This window comes from Catharus ustulatus, chromosome 9 (genome assembly GCF_009819885.2).
Source record: "Catharus ustulatus isolate bCatUst1 chromosome 9, bCatUst1.pri.v2, whole genome shotgun sequence".
In the NCBI taxonomy this organism is placed as follows: domain Eukaryota; kingdom Metazoa; phylum Chordata; class Aves; order Passeriformes; family Turdidae; genus Catharus; species Catharus ustulatus.
The window spans coordinates 12,964,661-12,985,335 of NC_046229.1; the positions used below are offsets into that span (position 1 = coordinate 12,964,661).

The window sequence follows — 20,675 nt, forward strand, 5'->3', positions numbered from 1 at the left end:
GTGTTGCAGTTTTCATCTGCCAGAGTCCCTGTGTGGTTTGTAGGAAATTAATGTGGCCTCTGTGAAGACTTAATATCCTTGGATTTTACAAAGGATTCTTACAGGCTGAAAGCAAATAGAAAATCTTCTAATGTCTGTCTTTTTGCAGGATATCATTAGTGCTGAATTCATTCATAAGCTTGAATCTCTTCTTCAAAGAGCTTATCGTCTTCAGGAAGAGTTTGAAGCCACTCTTGGGGTCTCTGATCCTGCTGCTCTAGCTAATGATATTGGTGAGTACTGCTACTTTACATCTTTTTTGCTTGTAATTATGACTCCTGGGGTAGGACTGAAATACCCACAGCAAAATTATATTTATCAGTAAATCAACAACAAAAAAATCACATTCTTTACATTATTATGCCGTGTTTGAAGAAGTGGTTCTATTTTAGATAACAGTGGATTGAAAGGAAAATGTTCTCTTTGTAACTTGTCAGTATTTAAACATTTATACAGCAAGAATATATGACCCTTTTTATAGCATGGGTGTTCAGAGGTTTTATGCATCTTCTGAACTATGAAACTTTGTATGCTTTATCATCATTTTTTTACCAAAAAGGAAAATTAAGCTTGAAAGACTTAATCTGAAGCAGATAGCCATTGGCAGAGGTCTTATCTCTGGTGAGTGAAACTTATCACAGTTCTGATAAAGCTGTAACAACAGCAAATATAATCAGTACTTACTGCCTGACATGCTGATTAAGTACAGATAGTTTGATTACTTTTACTGAAAGAATTGGATCTTAAAGATGGATGCTGTTGCACTCTTTGATAACTCCAGATGAAGCATCTGTTCTCAAACAACTGTAGAGTTTGAAGGCAGAGCACGTTCTGGGCTCAGTCAGGAGCCATGTGCTGGGCTCGGGCTCGCTGGCACAAGGTGGCAGTGCTGTGCTGTCCTCTCTTGGCCCTCCTCATCCTGCATCACCAAACACAGCTTTGACCAAAGGGGGGATTAGATTCAGGTCACAGCTGGCTTTCTGACCCACTGCATACACCTGTAAATGCAACCCTTAAAGCAAAAAAGTGTTTGAACGTTTCATTTTGATATCTGAAACCGTAAGTCAAGTTGCATTGTATATACATTATAATTAGAAGTTTATTTCTGATTTCTGTCTTCAGGCCATATTAATAAAATGGTATTCAAAGGACGTCATGTGAATACTCAATGTGTTTAATTATTGTTTTGCTTTGTTACCCTGGGAGTATTTACAATTAATATTTCATTTTTCAGATGTGATAACTAAATTCTTGTTTACCAAGAATGTTCTGAGAATTGGATTCCTTTCAAATGTTCTTTGTAGAAATAATTTGTGATCTCTTGAGTTATTTTATTATTTAAATTTTATTTCTGCTGGCCTAGATGAGTGAGGAGAAAAGTAATGAACTGGTTTAGTGAATACTGTTTTCTGTGTTCAGGATTTGGAGATTTTCGTCATTATCTTTCTTGAATTTTTGACTTGAACAGCAAGTATATTTAAGGATGCTTCACTTTTTCAGAACGTTTTAATAAAAATTCAGAAGGAGATCATCTCCTTTGTAGCATTTGTGATGCTTGGAAGATTTTTGTTCAATATTAGATATATTAACAACAAGAATGGAAGAGTTCAAGAATCACAAGAATAAGCAAGTCCAAGAAAATTATGAAATCTCAATGGTCAAAAGAAATAAAGATAGTACAGTCTTCTTTGCACTACTCAGAGTAAGAGTAGTACTCTACTGCAAAATGCAAACTATGGTTCTGCACAGAAACTGAAATGAGAGGTCCTGTGCTATGTAGGAACTAGTATAATTTGTGGCAAAAGAGATAGCTGAGATGTTTTTCTGGGTGATTTATACCTGAAACTTCTTTAAGATGTTACATAAAGAAAGCATCCTAATCTACCTTTTACTATTCGCTAATCTTGGAAAATGAGAATGAGGGTTGTTTGTTTAAGATTTTGAGATAAATGGGCAATTTCCCAATAATTTGGAACAATCTCCAGCATGTCATGCCTGTGAAACAGAGTTGCTGATTTGTAGTTCTGTTATCACAGACAAAATAATGCAGTAGTTAGTTAGTCCCAACTGATGTAGTTTCATAGCAGCTTTCTTGGACTGTGGGTTTTTGAGAGCTTTGCAGGTTGGTGAATTGGTATAGCATAAATTAGGTGATAATATTTAGCTCACTGGTGTAAACATTTATTTATATTTTTACCCACTGTTAGAGGAGAGATTTTACTTTTAGGGAAGGTATTTGGTCAAATGCTGTAATTTTATCAACTGTGTAATTAATTAAAAATCATTTGTAGAGCTGGAAGTTGATAAAAATTTATCATTTAGGGCATTTAAAGCATTGAATTAAAGCAAAGGTTTGAGAGAGAAAAGGTTTGAGAGGTTAAGAGAATTCTCTTTAAATAGTAACAACTACATTTGATCCTGGCAGGTATGGATTGTACACAAGTGAGAAGTTTTAAAAGAAAAATCATGAAGAAACACTTAAGGAAACTTTCAAATTATAATCAGTGTAAGCTCTTGACACATTGCTGCAGAAAATAAGCTTTTCTAACTTTTGACTGTGTGCAAAGGACAGCACCAGTGTAGAGGCAGAGATGCAGTCTTGAGTTGGTGTGGTTTTAGAATACTGTGTCCTGTTCTGTTGGTCATATTTCAGAAGATTGGAGATTCTAGACAGCACAAAACGGGCCATAAAAATTTTTCCATGTTTTGGAAAAACCAGCTAATCTGTGGTTCATGTTAGGCATGTCAGCTCATTATTGAAGAAAATACTGAGAGGTGGCTGACTTGTTCTGAATAGCTGCTTACACATGGAAAAGGTATGTGGTGCTGAGGGTTTTGTAGGCCTTGTTGTTGGAGTTGTAGCTAGATCGAATTTCCAGTTCAAGTAAAACAGGTGAAGTTCTGAAGTAAGCTACCCTCAACACACTACCCTCAGAGGCAAGCTTATTTTTTTTAGTCCTGTTTTGGGGGATGTTTTCATTCTTTGAGAGGAAGATACAAACCTGGGGTTAAATGGTCAGTGTGGTTTTTCTGGCATTTAAGTATTTCCCCATACTGTTATTTTTTTCTTCTTCTGTGGGCCTTGGAGTGAAATAAGAAAAAGCCTTTGTCTTTAATAATCTGTAATTGCCCCATCCATGGAGGTGCTCAAGGTCAGGCTGGACAGGGCTTTGAGCCACTTGATCTAGTGGTGGCAGAGGGTGGAACTAGATGTCTTTAATGTCCCTTCCAACCCAAATTATTCTGTGATGACACTTGCAGCTTGTAAAAGGTGCTCAATAAGCTTTTGTGCTTCAGAGTTTCAACTGTTCAACCACAACTGTAATCAGAAAATGTTTAGCTCTGGTTTTTTTCTCTGATACATAGGAAAGATAGATATGGTTTGTGGCTGTGTCTTCTGTTTTTTCTACCTGAAGTGCTTGTGATCAGCCACAGCTGGAGTTGAGGCTCTGACAGTTGGACAGATGCTCTCAAGTACTACATAAATGCCTGATTGGCACTTCTCATTATTATAAGAATGTAAGTTGCTTATAATTTGGTTTATAAAAAACTTCAGTTTTGTTCAGAAGGAAACTTACAAAGGTAAAAATTTCTAGCAATTTCTCAATTTTGACTTTCTCTGTAAATTCTTCTATCAAACTTTTGGAGCTCCTGAAACCTCTCTCCCCATATTTATCTACTATTCATAGATACTGCTCCTTCCCCAAACCTTCACATGTTACTCTTCCCAGTTCAACATTTCCCTCTACCAAATCAAATTTAGATCTCAGTGCTGCCATTGATCTATCATACCACAGACGTGCTTTTCACTCTGTGATCCCACTTACTATTTTAATTTGGTTGTGCATGGTAAACAATTTGCCAATCTGCAGCCTTCTAGAGGAGGCTGATGGGGTAACATGTCACATGGGAGAGTCAGGAATGAGCTACCTGGGGGCCTGTTGGAATACAAGAGCTTATCGGTGTAGCCGTTGTCTTTCCTCCTGTGCTGTGTCTGAAATGTCTCTCTTCTGCCTGCTAGGACAGCTACTTCCAATAGTTCCAAATATTCAGATTTCAGCAGTACAAAAGACAGAGGTATAAATAAACGTATTTTCTCCCTGTGAGCAGATTATTGTTAAGGGTAATAATAATAAAAATAATTACAAATAATAATTTTCAAATCAGTAAGCTGTTGTTGAGTTATAAATTATTAATACCACCCTGCAAAGGACTTGCATTTTAAATAATGGAATGCCATTGTGTTCACTGTTGTTGCATTCTCCACTGGACTTTCGGTATTATCCTAGAAATCAGTAAGCTAAAATACGATTTCTGTAGAAAAAGTACTTCTGGACGTGAAAATAATATGTAGGGCTAAACTGTGGGGGTTTTTTATGCTGTGCCTCTCTGTACTGTGAACCAGCATGGGAAGCCTACAGACAGGCTTTCATGAGCAGGAATAAGGCTGCAGTCCATCAGAAAGGAGGCAGTTGGCACAAAACTGAAACAAAATATTCATCCTGATATTTCTGAGTGATGAATATAAAGGTGTGTAGAGGGTTAAAAGCTTCCAGTGCTTTCAGTAGTTTGCCCTTGAAGAAAGTTCTCTGTATTTTTTTTTCCTATTTAGTTCTTTTCTAGCAGACTGAAATGTTAGTCGAGTTAACTTGGGAGGAATTCAAAGAGTTGGGACACAAACAATAAGTTTACTTACAAGCAGAATTTCAGGTCAGAGGGGAAAATTCTCAAATTGTAGTGTTCCTTGTCAGTGCTAAATTCCTAATAGTTCATATTATTATTTTAATTTCTACTGTAAAAAGGAATGCTGGCATTCAAACTGATGGTGACTTGTGTGCAGTGGCCCTTAAACTTTTTGACAATATTAAAATGTTTTAATGTTAATCCATTTTAACTTTTAGAATATTTACTTTTTATTGTGTATCAGTTACACAGTTTAGAACAAATGGAGTTTGAGCTACTACAGTAAAATCTCTCACAAAGGTCTGTGCTGTTGGATGATTTTGTTGAAAGGTTTGTCTGTTTCTTTTTTTGATTTTCTTCTCACACTCAAAGATATGCCTGGCATTTTGAAGAGAATAAGCACAGCCTTTAACCTAGTGACAAAACTGTTTAGAGAACTGATTTACATATTAGAAACCTTTTCTTCAGCAGCTCTTAAAACAAACAAAAATCTTTGCATGATCAGTGAAGCTGTTGAAACCTCGTTTTTATATAATTTATTAATACAGACTTCTGTAATGTCTTCCTATCCATGGATTAATGTCTACAGCCTGTATTTTCTTCCTGCCTCTGAAACGTTACTGGAAAAATTTTAGTTTGAGTGTATTTTATTTGCTGTGTGCAACAAGTGTTTCTAGTTGTAATTCCTAGTCTCCAATGAGGAGCAGTTTGTAATACTTCGTGTAGGTGAGCTCTAGTAGTACATACTATAAAATAACTTACAGTCGTGGAACTTTTTATGTTAGCTTGAAAACTTTTGCTTGCTTTGTTCCTTCAGGAGAAATTTACATTAAGTAATTTCTTAATTTCTTGGAGAAAGCCTAAATATTTTTCTAGTGGCTCAAACCTTAGATTGAAATCAAAGTTTTTTCTCTAATTGTGAGAATGTATTCATCCCAACAAATGGTGGAAAAGGAAAGAAAGAAATGTTTCTAAATCTAAGGAAAAGCCCAGAGAAGTTATTCCAATGCTATTTTTAAAAAAATGCATATTTTGAACATAATTTTTAGCTATTGCAGTTTGTTGAAGTTCAGTAATTGCTAAAACATGAGGTGTCTCCTACTCCAACTTGTTGCTGCAACTCCTTATTTCTGATGCCCAAAAGATACTCAAAGTGCAGATGTTTGAATTGGATTATGTCTTCCCTAATCAGCAATATTTAAATCTTCTCATTTTATCCAGTATCAATAACACTTCCTTTCTAAATTGCTGTCCATAAAATTCCTTATCAGAAAGCACCAAGGTACAATGCTTGAATGGAGTAAGATTGGTAGTTAGAAGTTCAATCTAATACTGAAGCAAAAATAATTTTGCAAATGTTTTATCTGTGAAAATATTGTAATGCTTGGCTTTCTCAGTGATACTCTCAGTTTTGGCAATACTCTACTAAAAATGCAAAGGAGCTTTGCATAGCTGTGCAGTCAAGTTACTGCTGCTGAAAAATACTGGTATTCATAATATGTGTTTTTGTTGCTATTTGCTATTTGCTAACGTGGAGTGTATTTTTCTGTTAATGCTAGAAGCTGAAATCTTTTCAACAGTGGCTCAAGAAATCTATTTTACTGTTCACTGACCCAGCACTGGAAAAGTCAAGGTCACTTACTATGGTCATTTAGCTTGGAAGTTTTTCCAAAAGCACTTCTAATAGGGTGGGAAAGAGGCTGTTTCTGGTTTTTGAGGACTCTTGTTACTGTTTGCCCAACAGCTTTGCCGTTAGATCCAACAGTGCAGGCTATTTATACACCTCATTGCTTTCCCTTAAATGGCATCCCCGAGCCCTGTCTTCTTTCTGCCCACACCAAAACTCCTGTCTAAGCCCTTGTCTCTCTCACTTCTTGACTCCTGCCATGTTTTGTCTTCCCTTGTCCATTTAAAACTTGCTTGTCTGACATGGACTTAACTGTTGTTTATGAAAATCACCTTTGCACATTTTTCTGAACAGATTATTCGTCTCTCTTAAGATGTTTCTCCCTTGGGAACTTCTCTTCAAATGAAATACAACTAATCCTCTTTTTAGCTCTAAAATGGAGCCACAATCCACCAACATGATTTTATTTCCCAGACTTTGTTCAGTTAGCTGCTCCTGTGCATCCCTGCTCAGGTCTTCTCACACAAAATGCATCTCAACTAATTCTGGTTGTTCTTTACAGTATGTGAGCAGCTGCAACTGTCTCTTTCTCATTAAAAAAAAAAAAAATTAAAAGTACATATTTACCTTCTTTTTGAGTAAAGAAAAGTAATCATTTTCCCCAGGCTGAGGAGGAATTGAATTAATAACTGCTTGCCTGCATTTTGAAGTTATATGTAAGTAGAAAAAGACTCCAAATGCAGGACATTGGGGTTTTTTACCTCCTCTCATGTTCTTGTGATACATTCTTAACAAGCTATAGTTTGCAGATTCTTCTTCTTACTAGATAAGGTGTACATGCACTTAACTTCTATTAGTTTGTATATATTGTGAGTATAAATGTTCTAGAGGTAACGAAAATCTATAGATAATCAGATAGATGGCAACGAGCGAGGGTGGGGTAAGTGTGATAAGTGTTTCTTTTTGTGGCTGGAGTACTGACAGTGTGAGGTTATGTGAACTGGTGATCAGAATCATGTTTTGGTCCATAGGGCCAATTCCTCTTCTAGAACTCTGAAAACAATCTCTTCTTGCATTGCAGTCTACTTTTAAGAGAGGCTTGTCTGAAATGTTTTTGGGCAAAATGAAGAAAGGTGAACCAGAATAGGCTGGGGGAGATAAAGGCAGTGATAGTTCAGAATTTGAAAAGACTTCTAAGGTAATCAACTCTCTTAGTTTCGTGGTTTAGTCTTGGAAGTGCAAAACAATACTTTGAGCTTTCCAGTTGCTTTAAAGCACAATATCAAAATGGAATATTGACAGAATCATAAAATCAGCAAATACAGAGCTCTGCACTGTAGTTTTACTAATTCAGCAGTTAGAACTGAAATAGGTACACTTCTGTCTGCAATTTATTTTCAAGTACTTAAAATGAAATTAAAACACTGTGTGCATGTGCACATACCCAAAAGCTAAGAACTTTTCTTAATGAATGTGTCTAGTATGTTTAAATCCTGCTGCCCTTTAAGTGAAGGACTCTGACCCATCAAGCTGGCATGAAAGGTTGTGATATATTCACACAGCTCAGTCTTCAAGAATTGCTGTTAACAGGACTTCTTATCTAGCACTAGCCATGCCCCATCACTACAACTCTGCACCTTTATTCGACAAGCATTTAGTTTGGGGTATGGTTTTTTAATTGTTTGACCTGTAACTGGAAGGCTCAAGTAGCTTGTGTAAGCATTTAATCCCTGATAGCCTTTTAATAAATTACAATTTTCTTAAACTTCTATTTCATCTTGAAATGTTTCAAAGTTGAAACTATATGTGGGAGTAAATTTATTTTTGTGGAAAGTTATAGCAAAAGTGAACAATAACAATGGAGGGGGTAGAATTTGTTATTTAAGTGGCATTTTTCTCTTATGCATGTATTTGTGCACTTAATTGCTAAAAATCTTAGAAAAAGTAACTGCATTTGAGATGTGTTTGATTTCTCTTTTGATGGTTCAAACTAAAGGGTTTTTTAAAACAAATTACTGTCTCTAATTCTTTGTGAGATACCTGGACTGTGACATGTCCCACCTTCCTTAATAATCCAGTTTGTAGCAAAGTACTGTGGTGTAACTGATTCAAGAGCACATGTCGATCACACCAGGCTTTATTCTCTCTCCTGCTATTTAAAGCTGCCCTTGTTCTACATGGGGAAATGCTGTGAGTATTTAAAGGTAAATGTATGCATATTTCCACATACACAGGCACTGATTAGCAGCTGCTCAAACAGATGTTAAAGTTGCCATCTAGTTAATATATTAGTTACCTGTGATAAACCAGACTAAGATTAAAATAAAGCAAGGCTTGAATAATAAAAAAAGTACAGAACTTAGGTGATTGCCAGTGGTCAGGTTGCTCTAATCATTACTTGCATTATGATTCAAGTGTTAATATGTTATTGCTAATGCATTTAGCAACCTTATAGTGTTATGAGTTTGGTTTTTTAGTGTAAGTTTGATAATTTGTCTTACTTATTTTAAACTAAAGATTCAGAACTCTTCACAGAGTACAACTTTATAGATTTTTATCTCATTCTTTCCCATTGTTGGGGACAAGTGGATTGTGAGTAGGCCCCAGTCAGTGGGGCACTTAAGATATTCTTTAAGTCTTATTGCTTAAAGTTAAGCATATGTCTTAGTAATTTAAGTTCTTAAACCATATCTGTGTGCGGCTGGGTTTGCAGAAGCCAGTCACATTCCTGAGCAGTGTCACTGGAGTCTGCAACATTCTGTAAAATAGTTCTGCCATGAAATTAAAGGGAGGACTGATATTATTAGGCTGTTCTTACAGGGTTTTTGTCAAACATGCCCCGTTCTGAATACAGCCCAAGTGTGAGTCTAAAACACACATGTATGTCTGCATCTTTTGATGTTTATTTCACTGAGAGTCCCCAGTTGTATAGCTGGTTCTGTCTTTGATAATTCAGGGATGAGAAGGTATCAGATTTTTTTTATACAGTCTTCATACAAGTAAGTGGAATTATCAGCTGCTGGACAGCATATGTTTCTTTTAATGGAGGGGCAAATGAATATGTGGATTCCTTTTGTCAGGCTGTCTTTCTTGCTTTGAAATGTCAACATCCCTATGGCACAATGTACAGGCTAAAGAAAAACCTTCCCAGAAATCTTAGTTTGACAAGCTCATCTTGGATGGTCCCATACACTTATGCTGTGTCCAGCAAGTAGTTTTTATGCCAGAATACTAAAATGTTTGCTCTTTTGGGTTTCATATAACATGTTAAGAAATGGGTTTGAATAAAAAGTAATTTGAAGAAACAATTAGAAACACAACAAGTTTCAGGAGCTGAGCAACAGTTGCTGGTTATTATTGTCCCTTTTTATCACTATGTGTGGTAATATCTGCTCTTTGAAGAACTGCATGGTGGGAAAACCAAGAAGGGGGCAATGAATAGTAATGCACTGGTATAAACATCCTGCTTTTAAGTACCCACTGATCCACAGGTGTGGAAGAACTGAGACCAAAAGGAGAAATTCACTTACTTTTGAGACTCCTTTCTCAGTCTGGTGAGAAGACTTTTCTACCTCTGGTGTAGGAAAGGTATTGAAGGTACTAATTTCTAGCTGTAGAAGCCTGAAAGTTAACCTTGTACTTCCTTTTTCTCTAAATATGACATTGCATCTTGAATCTGCTCTGCATCCCCATGAGTTAATGTACTGTCCCACTGAATGGGGTTGAACAGACCATGCGTTTGTCACTAGAAAGTGGCTGTGCAAAAATAGCAGTAGGTTGCACTTGGTTTGAGATTTGAAGAACTGAGAAAAGGCAGTGACATTTAAATCCGATGACTGAAGTGTCTGGCAGGCTCCACAGGGCTGTGCTATAAAGCCTGGGGCTTCAAAGTCTCAGCTTTGAAATAAGCAGCACTGGAATTCAAACTGGTCTTTGCTGTGAACAACAGAGCTGTGATGCTTTCTGAACTGCAGGAGAATGGAGTACTGCTGTGAAGAGGAGTGACAACTTTGTGCTGCACATCCATCAAGCAGACCCTGTCTGGGTTAGACAATTGAGCAAACTTGGTTTGGTTGCCAAATCTTCTCTCTCAAATCAAATACAAGTACAGAAACTGCTACCTAAACTATTAGACTTGAAAACAGAAGAGTGCTCAGAAGCAAAACTTTTCTGTAAAGGATGGGGATTGAAACCTTCCCATCAAGGAAGATCCACTGATATTTAGGTTCAAGGTAAAGAAGTTGTGAAAAACTGTAACCCTGTATAAGTGTAGAACCGTGCAGTTATGAATCAGTGTTTACATTTTCAATGAAATGAAAGGCTGTGTGGTAGGGAGAGACCTCCCAGTGACATGTAATTTACACAAGATACGTGTCAAAAATCTGTTTCAGGATTGTTTGTCTGTAAAGCAGAGAGTCAGAGAAGTAAAATAGAGAGGTGAAAACATGCACACATCTATTTTGTGTTTACTAAACTGATTTCTCAACTGTCAGCACACATGATGTATTAATTCAGGGTATAAAATACATTCTGATGCTGCTTTATTTTCTTAAAATTCAGATTTCAGCAATATAGCACCACATGTGTTTGCCTCTTCCTTGAGATTGTAGAGTTTCTCATGGTGAGGTTTTTCTAGTCAGAAATTTTGGTTTTACAATCAATCCCGCTACGATGATTCAGACACAGCTTTCACAGGTCATATTCTCTATAATAAAATGATATTTTTAACCTTTGGTAATTTCTTTGCTTAAAAAAATTGTAACTATCAGAAAATATTCCAACTCTTGTTATCAAATTTATGGAAGAATTCTTTAGCAGATTTCAGTCTTGAAAGAATAATGTAATTTATCACCATTCCAGAATATCAAATTTATATAGTATTTCCTAATACTCTTCCATAATTTGATGTACCAGTGTGCATGGATTACAGGAAATAAATTGAACTTACACTCCTTTCTCAGGTACACTTAACTTTTACATGAAGAGACTGAAATGATTTCTCATCTAATTTTGTGCTTTTTATTTACCTTTGCAAGATGAGAGTAATAGGATATAAGAGCAGTAGTCATGTTGTTTTATTTTATACACCATTAAATGGGATATTCTGCACATAATATAACTTTATGGACAAAGTCTTGAATGACTGAAAATAGCCAAATTATTATCAACATCACAGAAATTGTTATTATTTCTTTCCAAAGTGTTTGGAAAAATCTCTTGAAGATGATGAGAGTATTTAAGGCAAATTGCATCTTTTTCCAGATGGCAAATAATGCAAATCAGTACATCACAGTTTTCAGATGGATTTTATTGCTTATGTGTGTAAACTGAATGGATTGTACTATTACATTTTTATAAGCATTTTCTACTTATGAAGAATATATTACTGTCATCTATATACATGCTTTTAATTCAGCTTTTAATCAGCTGTACTACTTTTGTTTTAAGAATAACATCAAAGTAACACAGAACATAGGGACTGAAGAACATCTTGCATTTTCATAATGATAATTAGGTGAGAACCCAGTGTATTGGAAAAAGGACCTCTTTATACCTGTATATAAGTGTGTTTTAAGTAGAAGGTTTTTATGTGAACCCTGAATATTATAGTTGTGCTTGGAAACAATTATGAAAGCTCTGTTGAGTTAACTTTTCCCAAGGATAGAAGATTTGGCTTTCTATTCACACATAAGCAGAAGATTATTCCCTGCGTGAAAACTACTGAGTTTTCTGTTAAGGATGTAATTTGAAGGCTCAGCAGTAAGCTCAGCCAAGGCTTACCTTGACAAAGGTCTGTGAGTACTAGGAGGAAGGTGAAAATGCAAACACTGATTATCTGATGCTGTTCTGTGCTCCCTTTTCCCCAGTTCTTCTTCCCCACCAGACAGCTTTGGTTGCTGAGTTCCTGGTCTCACACTGCTGAGCAAAAGCTCTGAGTTAAAAGAGGCCCTGCTGGTGGTGTGAGCACCCACTGAGAGCAAGGCTGGAGTATCTTCTGTGGGTTTGGTGGGTGTGGGAGGACTGGTGCTTTGTTTTCTAATCTGTCACTTCAGTTTGCATCAGAGCAGTTGCAACAAAGAACCATGAGACACCATGAATTCGTGATAACTGCTGCTTTACTGGTAAACTACAAGATTTGGATAGATATTTTTAAAATTCCCTGACCTGAAATACATTTTCATGCTGAAGTCGGTAACGGCTTTGGTGCCTCCAGCTACCCCAGATATTTATGTTACTGGAGAATGTAAACACATAATGCAGCATTAGATCCACAGTGGTCTGTGTGCGTACCCTGCTCCATTCTTGGCTTGCTTTTTTTAACCCGTGCCTGTCTGACCCAGTCATCCAAAGGGGCACATGAAGGCTGGGATTTTTCTTTTTATAGATACAAAATTACATAAAATTCACTACTTTCTGTGTCCATCCTGTAATACTTCAGCAGATACTTGGTAGGAGTGATGATGAGCACTCTCAGAATTATGACCATTTATAAATGTAAATAAAGCTGCTTCTGGATGTTCCAGCAAGGGATGACAAACCACTTTGCCACTTGTGATGAGCTAGGAGAATGTGGCACTCTCACATGGAGCTGACCCGTGTTGATTCATGCTGCTCTGTACTGGATTATTTTAATTCCTTTCACTGGGCAGGAAGCCACACATCGAAGGGGTCTGAGCACACAACGTGGGCTTGCAGAACACTGGGCCCCTGCTGCTCTGAGGGTACCATGACTTCTCAGAAGTGGATTCCTTTGCAAGGTTTTTTCCTCTTTAGAGTATATAAAGTTTCTCCTTTCTCATCCTGGTTTCCTGCTTGTGATATATTAACTGCACTGATTTTCCACTGAAGTGGGGGGGCTGGGCAGAGAACCATGGCTTTAATGGTGGTACTTGGAACTAAAATCTGTAACTCCCAGAGAGTTCTTTACTAGTGGGCAAGTGCTTTCCTTTTTTAAATGTGTCAGCTAAGTGCCAAACTCACTTGTGAACTCCTGCCATGTTTCATTCAGGGTTGGCAGGAAGATAACATGGAAATGGTTTTCAGAGTTTTAAAACATCATGTGAAGGTGAATGCTTCCCAGTTGAATACTAAAAAGTTAATTTCTGTGCAGTTATGAAGGTCAGATTTTGCTCTGAAAATTTAGGGGATTAACTTTGTGCTTTGTCTTACCATGAAAACTTACCAGAACAAAGACAAGTAATTATTCTAGATTAGTACTTTGTAAATATATGTGCAAATAGTTTGGTTCTGGTCTCTTTTTTAAAAATCTTGTTTAGTTTTAAATAGATAGTTGTTCACAAAACCTTAAAGCTAGGAGTAATTTCACAAGATTTAGCATTGTTCCAGTTTTTCAATACCTTAATCTAATCTAAGGACCACATAAACATTTTAAGGCACTACAATCAAGAGCCATGGTGGTAACATCTGAAACTCTACTTCATCCTCTTTACAAAGATAAGTGAACCCAAAATAACTCCTTAGCTGCTCAAATAAGTAAGGTATATTTGAAGCTCACATACTTGCTAGTATTCCCTTCCTGAAGTTACTAGAATCCATAAGAACTAGAGATGAGTGTGTGAGCAGTTGCAGGCACTGGTGGGTGTGTTCCTCTTGCAGCTGTTCATTCCAGGAGTCTCTTTGTGCCCCTGTCTCTTTTTTTTCCGTGTTCTTGTGTCTAGGAATGTTCTGCTGGTACTTGCATGGTATTTACTCCAGCTGTAACTTAGTTTTCACCCTGGTGAAATTCCATGGTGAATTTTCATAATAGTGTACTCTCTTCACAGCATGGGTATTGATAAGCACCTGCTTGGCCAAGGATGTTTTAGGGTATTAGGGTTGTGGTGGCCTGAGAGTCAGAAATAGCTCACAAGGCTGTTTTGTTTTCTTTAAGCAGACTGTGCTTTGTGTGCACATACCACTCACCAAAGGTATCATTTCACTCAGCACTACCAGCCTTGTTTTTAATCTTTTTCTTCCTCATAGCATGCAGATTTTGTATCTTTTTCTGTAGCCATGGGAATTTTCTTTAAGTGAAAACACAGATATTCTGTATTCAACTAATTAACATGTTAAAAACATACTGACTTAGTGATAGTTCTGGGGCATATTAGAAAACTTGGAAGTATGAATTTTTCAACACAGATAGATTAAGTCAAAATTTTATTAACTCTAGAGCTTCATTTTTTTTAATGTATGTGGAATAAATTTAAATAGCATTATTCCCATTTATATGTAATCAATCACATAACCCAGAGTTAAATAATTTAGAATCAGTCTGGGGATATGTTCTTGTTATTGAGCCATAAACTTATATATAACAGTAAAAACAACTTAGGCACAAGGAGAGGTTGAAAAAAGGAGAGCCAAAAAATCTGCAGCCAGGCTATAGATACCCACACTACCCTGGGTTTAACAGTATTTCTGCAATTTCAGCAACTTTTTTGTGAAAAAGTGATACTATAAAATCATCTAATGTAATATTAGAAGAGACTTAATGCAAAGCATGAGTTAGAAATAAGAAAGAAACATCATGTTACCCACCTACTCTAAGCAGACCTCAGGGTAGTGCTTCACAAACCACAGTTTGGTTTTCTGTTCCAGCATTTCAGATTTCAGTATGTGATTGTTTCTCAACCAACTTGGAAGCTGCAGTACTTTTCCTCTTGGTTTTAAGAGGTCAAAAGAAAGAGCTAGTAAGAATGAGCTGAAAAAATCAGACTTCGTATGAATAGTGGTGAAGTCGTGATTGCAATTTGCTTAACTCTAGTAAAATCTTTGTCCAAACTTTGAATATTTTTTCCCCCAGTGAATATTCCCAAAGACAGATATTTTGTTCTATGCAGTTTTTGAGCTGTCATTCCAAGTCCATAACTAATAAAACCATAACAACCACCAAAGTAATAGTTAAGAAATGTGGCTTTGTAGCATTTCAAGTGATGAGTAAACCATCCCAGTAAATTGGCATTTGGCCACTCCACTATGTAATGGTGTTTTTAATGAAGTATTGCCCTAGCAACAGGTTGGATGACATTGGGTAGCTGAGTGCTGCTGACTCTTGGAGATAAAACAGACTTTTAGGAACACATGTGTAATGTCTGAAGGTAAAGTAACCCAAAATAAATGCATCTGCTCTACTGGGAACGTAGGATGGGTCACATCAAGCCAAAGTCTGACTTACTGACTTACGAATTTAATCCTTCTGTGAAAGTGTTTCTGTATGGTGAAAACAAATCCATCCAAGAAGTGCAACAGTTGAAATCTGAGAATAAAGTAATGCAGAACTTAGAGAAACTGTATTGCAGGGGATATTAAGAAAAAAATATCAGTTATTTTAAAGGCTTTAAGAATCCCTGTACTGTAGGAAATACTTCTGGATGTGTTATTTCAATGGAGAAGCTTTTTGAGGGAAGAGGATGCAGTGAAGATTGAAAGCTTCACTTGCTCTCCAGAAGAACCAGCAAGTGAAAAAAGGCATGAGAAGTAGAAAGTGAAACAAATTCAAGTGAAACTAAAATGTGGTGATGTTCTTTTAATTAATGGACTTTCATTTAGAAAAATAAAAGTGGTGGCTAGGACACTGAGCAGTTTGTTACGTAACACAGCAAAGTGAAAAACTTAGCTGAGGGTCTAGATCAATATAGCAAAGTAATATCATAAAATAGAGAGATCATCAGAAGTCTAGAAAAGCAAAAACTTCTTTTTTGCTTCTTCCAGTTCATTGTGGATGATATTTGAAAATCCACTTTAAAGGCAGAAAAACACAGTCACCTTTATCTGTTAGTGGGTCATAAAAGAATTTACTCTTACAGTAGTATAATATTGTGCCTTCCAAATGAAATACTGTGTTAAAGTACACATGAAACACATTTTCAAGACTTAAATGGAATTTTCTGATAGCCTAATAAACTTTTTTTTTTTAATTTTAAAGATAAAAATACAGACATTACTGTAAAGGATAATGTGGATGATTTCTGCCTTCGAGATACATTAAGCATTGCATCCACGGACTCCTTTGTTTCCACAGCTGAGGTAAGACTCCTAAAGATTGCTTTTTTAAAGATTTATTGGTCTGTTTGAACAGTGCTAATCATTGTAAGCAAAAATATATTTCTCTAATGGGGAGAAAAGAGCTTTTCCAGGCTTTGTTTGAACCAGTTGTTTTGAGGTTTTTTGTTGTGTACTGGCATAATGCATCCCCAACTTCTCCTAAATAGAAGTTGCTTTTGAAAAATAGATCACATTTTCATGAGTGAGGAAGCAATCAGTTGAGGCTGTAGTAGTTCCTTTCACCATGATTTATAATTTTCTGTTCTTTTTTCTTATTGCTTTACCATACTATAACAATATATGAAGAAGGCTTTGTATTGTTTAGACCTGGAGGGGTTTTTTTGAGAGGGAATTGTAAGAAACTGAAAGCTACCTGTTACAGCATGTCCCATGAACAGTATGAAGGCAGCAGTTGGAGCTGTTACTCTGTGGTTGAACCATGATTAAATGACTTAGCAGGAGCCAGAGGTCTGGGGCTGCTCTGGGAGCCTTGGGCTGAGCTTGTCTGGCTGGGGAGGTGAGCAGGGACCCCACAGCTCCCTGCAGGCACCACTGGGGAGGGACAGTCCCTGGAGTGAGTGGGGCTGCCAGGGAGCCTCCTGACTGGCCACACTGGGAAGCTTCCTTGACAACATAATGTACTTCATCTAATTTACTGTAATCCTCTGGGATGAGAGCACAAATGATACATAAAATCTCTGGGTAACAGCCTGTCTCTGTAGCTGGAGTCTGCTACAGCTCCCTTGAAGTATTTGAAAGAGGCTCATGAGCAGTGACACACTTACTTGAATGAGGAATATCTCCTTCTGTAGTCTCTGGGGAGCTGAAGTGATCTTGAATAGCACTCTTCTCCAAAAACAGGAGAGGCAGTTGGCCTCAATAGATCCATTTTGTGATAGATACTGCTCTCATGTATGCACTACAACTAAGCTACTAAAGTCAGTTGCAAAAAGAGAGAATTGCACACACATTCTTTGCAGTTGTTTTGATTGTCTATTGCAGGGTTTGTTTTTCCATAACACAATTACCTTGATTTAGTAACTCACATTAAGTTGTGGTGCCTAGCATCCGTTCCAAACGAGGATTGTATCCATAGAGACTGATTACTCTTTGCTGTAATTTGGACAAGACCACAATTCAAGCTTGTTTCAACTCTACCAGCTCATGAGAGGAGCTGCAAACCATTATAGTTTGTACACTTTGAGTCTGGTTTGGTTTTTTTCTTTTCCCATGAACTTTCATCATGCTTTTGCAAGTATGTGAGGACGAGAACAACCCCTTATGCTCATTTGTGCTGCTTGGCTTAAAAAAAGGCAAAACCAACCAATCAGCCAAGCAAACAGAAAACCCCAGGATGTATCACCTCAGTGGAATCATCATCCTCTCCTGAAGCTATATTGTCCCAGTATCTGCTAAAAAACATTGGAATCAAAATGAGACATGTAATTGTCTTTAAGTATCCTGAAAATATTCTCCACATTTTGATACCTCAAATTGATTTCTGTCAATTTGTTCTTCCAGGACAAAGTTAAGAAGATTTTTTTCTACCTTTTCAGCTGTTCTAGCCTTTGCCAATAGAACAAACTCTCTTTTCTCAGATTTTATTGAAGAATCTAGTGAAATTCTTAGGTGGCAGAATTCCTGAAGATGAATAGAACATGAACAACTTGCAGTTTGGTTTTCTAGCCAGAACACCATCAATGTTAAATAGGAGTCACTAGGCTTCAACTACAGGGTCAGCTAACTCTGTACTTGTAGCTACAGAGCATCCTTGGGTGGTGCAGGGTAAAGAATGCTGTGAATTGGTGTTCTTGTACAAAAACACTATCACCTTGGTTTAATATTTTGTCCATCCTCAGGAAGGTGTGTGGCAGGGAAATTCTTCACATTATGGCAGTGAGGAGGAGCAGTGATGACTTCCCAGTGTATTCAGTTATTAGTAGAGAACAGTAATTGCTTTGGTTTAACAGGATTAGAATGGACATGGCAGATTCTTTTATTCTAGACATGATCATGTCAACTAGCTTCCTCTTGCTTGTCTACTTCTTAAATTTCTTTTTCTTGCCCTGGGGAAACAGTAGGGTGTTTTAATTTAGGCTAAGAAGTCTGAGGCTTTTCCAACTTCAGATTTGTCTCATCTAGGGGTCAAATAAAGCAGTTCTTTCATCATAAACTCCCTGATTGCAGTTACAATACTAGTAACTGTCCTAAACTCCATGTCCTGATAGAAATGTCTAACAAAGTTTTTAAATCTGAAGTTCATGTGTGTTTATACTGCTCTGTGATTATGCCCTACTGGAATTAATAATTTCACCTTCCAGGAAATTAGAACATGGCACCATTTTTTGTGGCCTCATCATGCTGCAAGCTGTGTGATGACAGTTCCTTGGCTTCCTTCTACACTGCATCCTGTCCCAGTGACCAGGACTAAGTATTCTGTGTGACTCTGATTTTGGAGACTGGAAACTGTGTTCATGTTTCAGTGCTGACACACAGTCAGGTCAAATTTAGCTCCCTGCCTGCAGGAGAGAGAACATTCATAAACAAGACACAGATAGATGCTTGAATGGAAACTGATAGGGATGCTGCTTAGGAGGCAACAAGAGCGCCATGCTGTTATATTAGAACAAAATATAGGAAAGAGCTGTACAAAACTGGGACAGTTTGGCAGGGTTAGCATCACGTGCCCTTTTGATGAGCTCTACAGGATAGCAGGAGGGTGTGCCAAAACTTCATCTTGGCTATGGCTGGTGATCAAGAACGTGCTGAGAATCACCCATTTGATGACTTTTCATACAGAGTTGTGTCTGTCAGACAGGTGCCTGAATCCTTATAAAGACAATTTAGACACAGTTGCCATCCCCATGACCAGACTGGCTTCTGTTGTCAAACACACTTAGACTCTTGAAGCACTGCAGGAAGGATGGAAAGCATGACTATTTTCCCTAATTAAGTTATTAATACTTATAATAATTATCACTACTGTGATAAATAGTGGTATTTTCTTCCCCATTTGAGCCTGGCTGCTGTCAGCTTGTGTTGATGAGGGTTAGGATGCTTTTCATAGTCTTGCTTTCCCATCTACTGTGTTTAAAATAGCTGCCACCTTTGGCAACAATGCAGCAGTGAGTGTGCCAGATAAAAGCCTCTGCCCTCTCTTTCCTGGCTTCTTTTCCATCTTCCTAACAGAATCCCTTTCCTGCTCTCTCTGACAGTGAACTTTGTTGCTGCTTCTTCCTTGTTCAGTGCACATGCGTTTATCATGATTTATGTTTTGACTAGTACTTAATCTATAGGTCTATTATCAAATAAACTTTGCTTTCCTTGTTAAAATGTTAAGTTAGTCCAAAGCTTGGGAGATTTTTTAGACTTGTGAATAAAGCGTTTGCTGCTTTTTATCAGTACCAGCCTTCCTGTTTTCTTCCAGACCTTAGGTGGAACACACCACTTCATCATTTCAATTTATTAAAATGCCATTTCAAATGTTTTAGTTACTAATCACCATCACATCTTCCAACTCCCCAAACATTTTTCACTTTCATCCTACAGCTACTTACTTTTTTTAAGGAAATATTTTCTCTGAGTGTTTTTATATTTAAAAGAGATTATCATCAACTTTTTTATCTTAGAATGTTAGGAATGCTGATTGTGCCTGTAAAGTGACCTCTCTATTAGGGGAAGCAAGCAAGAATTCCTAAAAGGTCTAGCATTGTTTATTTTTGTTACATTCATGTAGGTGGTTATTTTGGTAGTCAACAAGGTCTTGATGCACAGCTGAGAATTTTTTCTATTTATTAAGAAACAACTCGTGGGTGGCAAATAAGAGTACTGAGCCTGTTCCTTAAACCAAAGCAGTCAGGGCATCCCAGACCTAAAAACGATTGCAAGTGGCAAAGGTTTGATGTTTAGTGCAATGATTTCAGCATCTCTTTACTGCAGATACAACCCTAAAGCTTAACTGTCCAGAGAGAACTGATTAGCATCTGAACAATCTGATCCATGTTGTAATCTTCAGAGGTTGCTCTGCAGCAAGGCAGGCCTAATAAGACACAAGTTAGAACTGCAAGCTTTGGAGTTTTGAAGATGTATGTGTTATTTAATGTAATGATCTTAGGTGTCCCCTGCAGGTCATCATAAATGTTCCTGTGGTGGTCACTGACTGGTCTCTCTTTCTTGAGCCTTGAATGGACACAAGTAAAGCCTTACAAGATGAGATTGCTGCTAGAGTGTCAGTCATCTTTTATCTCTTCTTTGTCTGCATTTTCATTTTTCATTTTCC

The 20,675-nt window shown here is 37.2% G+C and overlaps 1 protein-coding gene across 1 annotated transcript in view; it reads left to right on the plus strand.

Annotated features, from left to right (window-relative positions):
* MIGA1 (mitoguardin 1) overlaps positions 1 to 20,675 on the plus strand; it is a 35,710-nt gene that overhangs the window by 5,588 nt on the left and 9,447 nt on the right. Inside the window, exons 7-8 of the mRNA XM_033067707.1 lie at positions 149 to 272; positions 16,278 to 16,378. Coding sequence (XP_032923598.1) covers positions 149 to 272; positions 16,278 to 16,378 — 225 coding nt within the window. The remainder of the gene's footprint in view (positions 1 to 148; positions 273 to 16,277; positions 16,379 to 20,675) is intronic.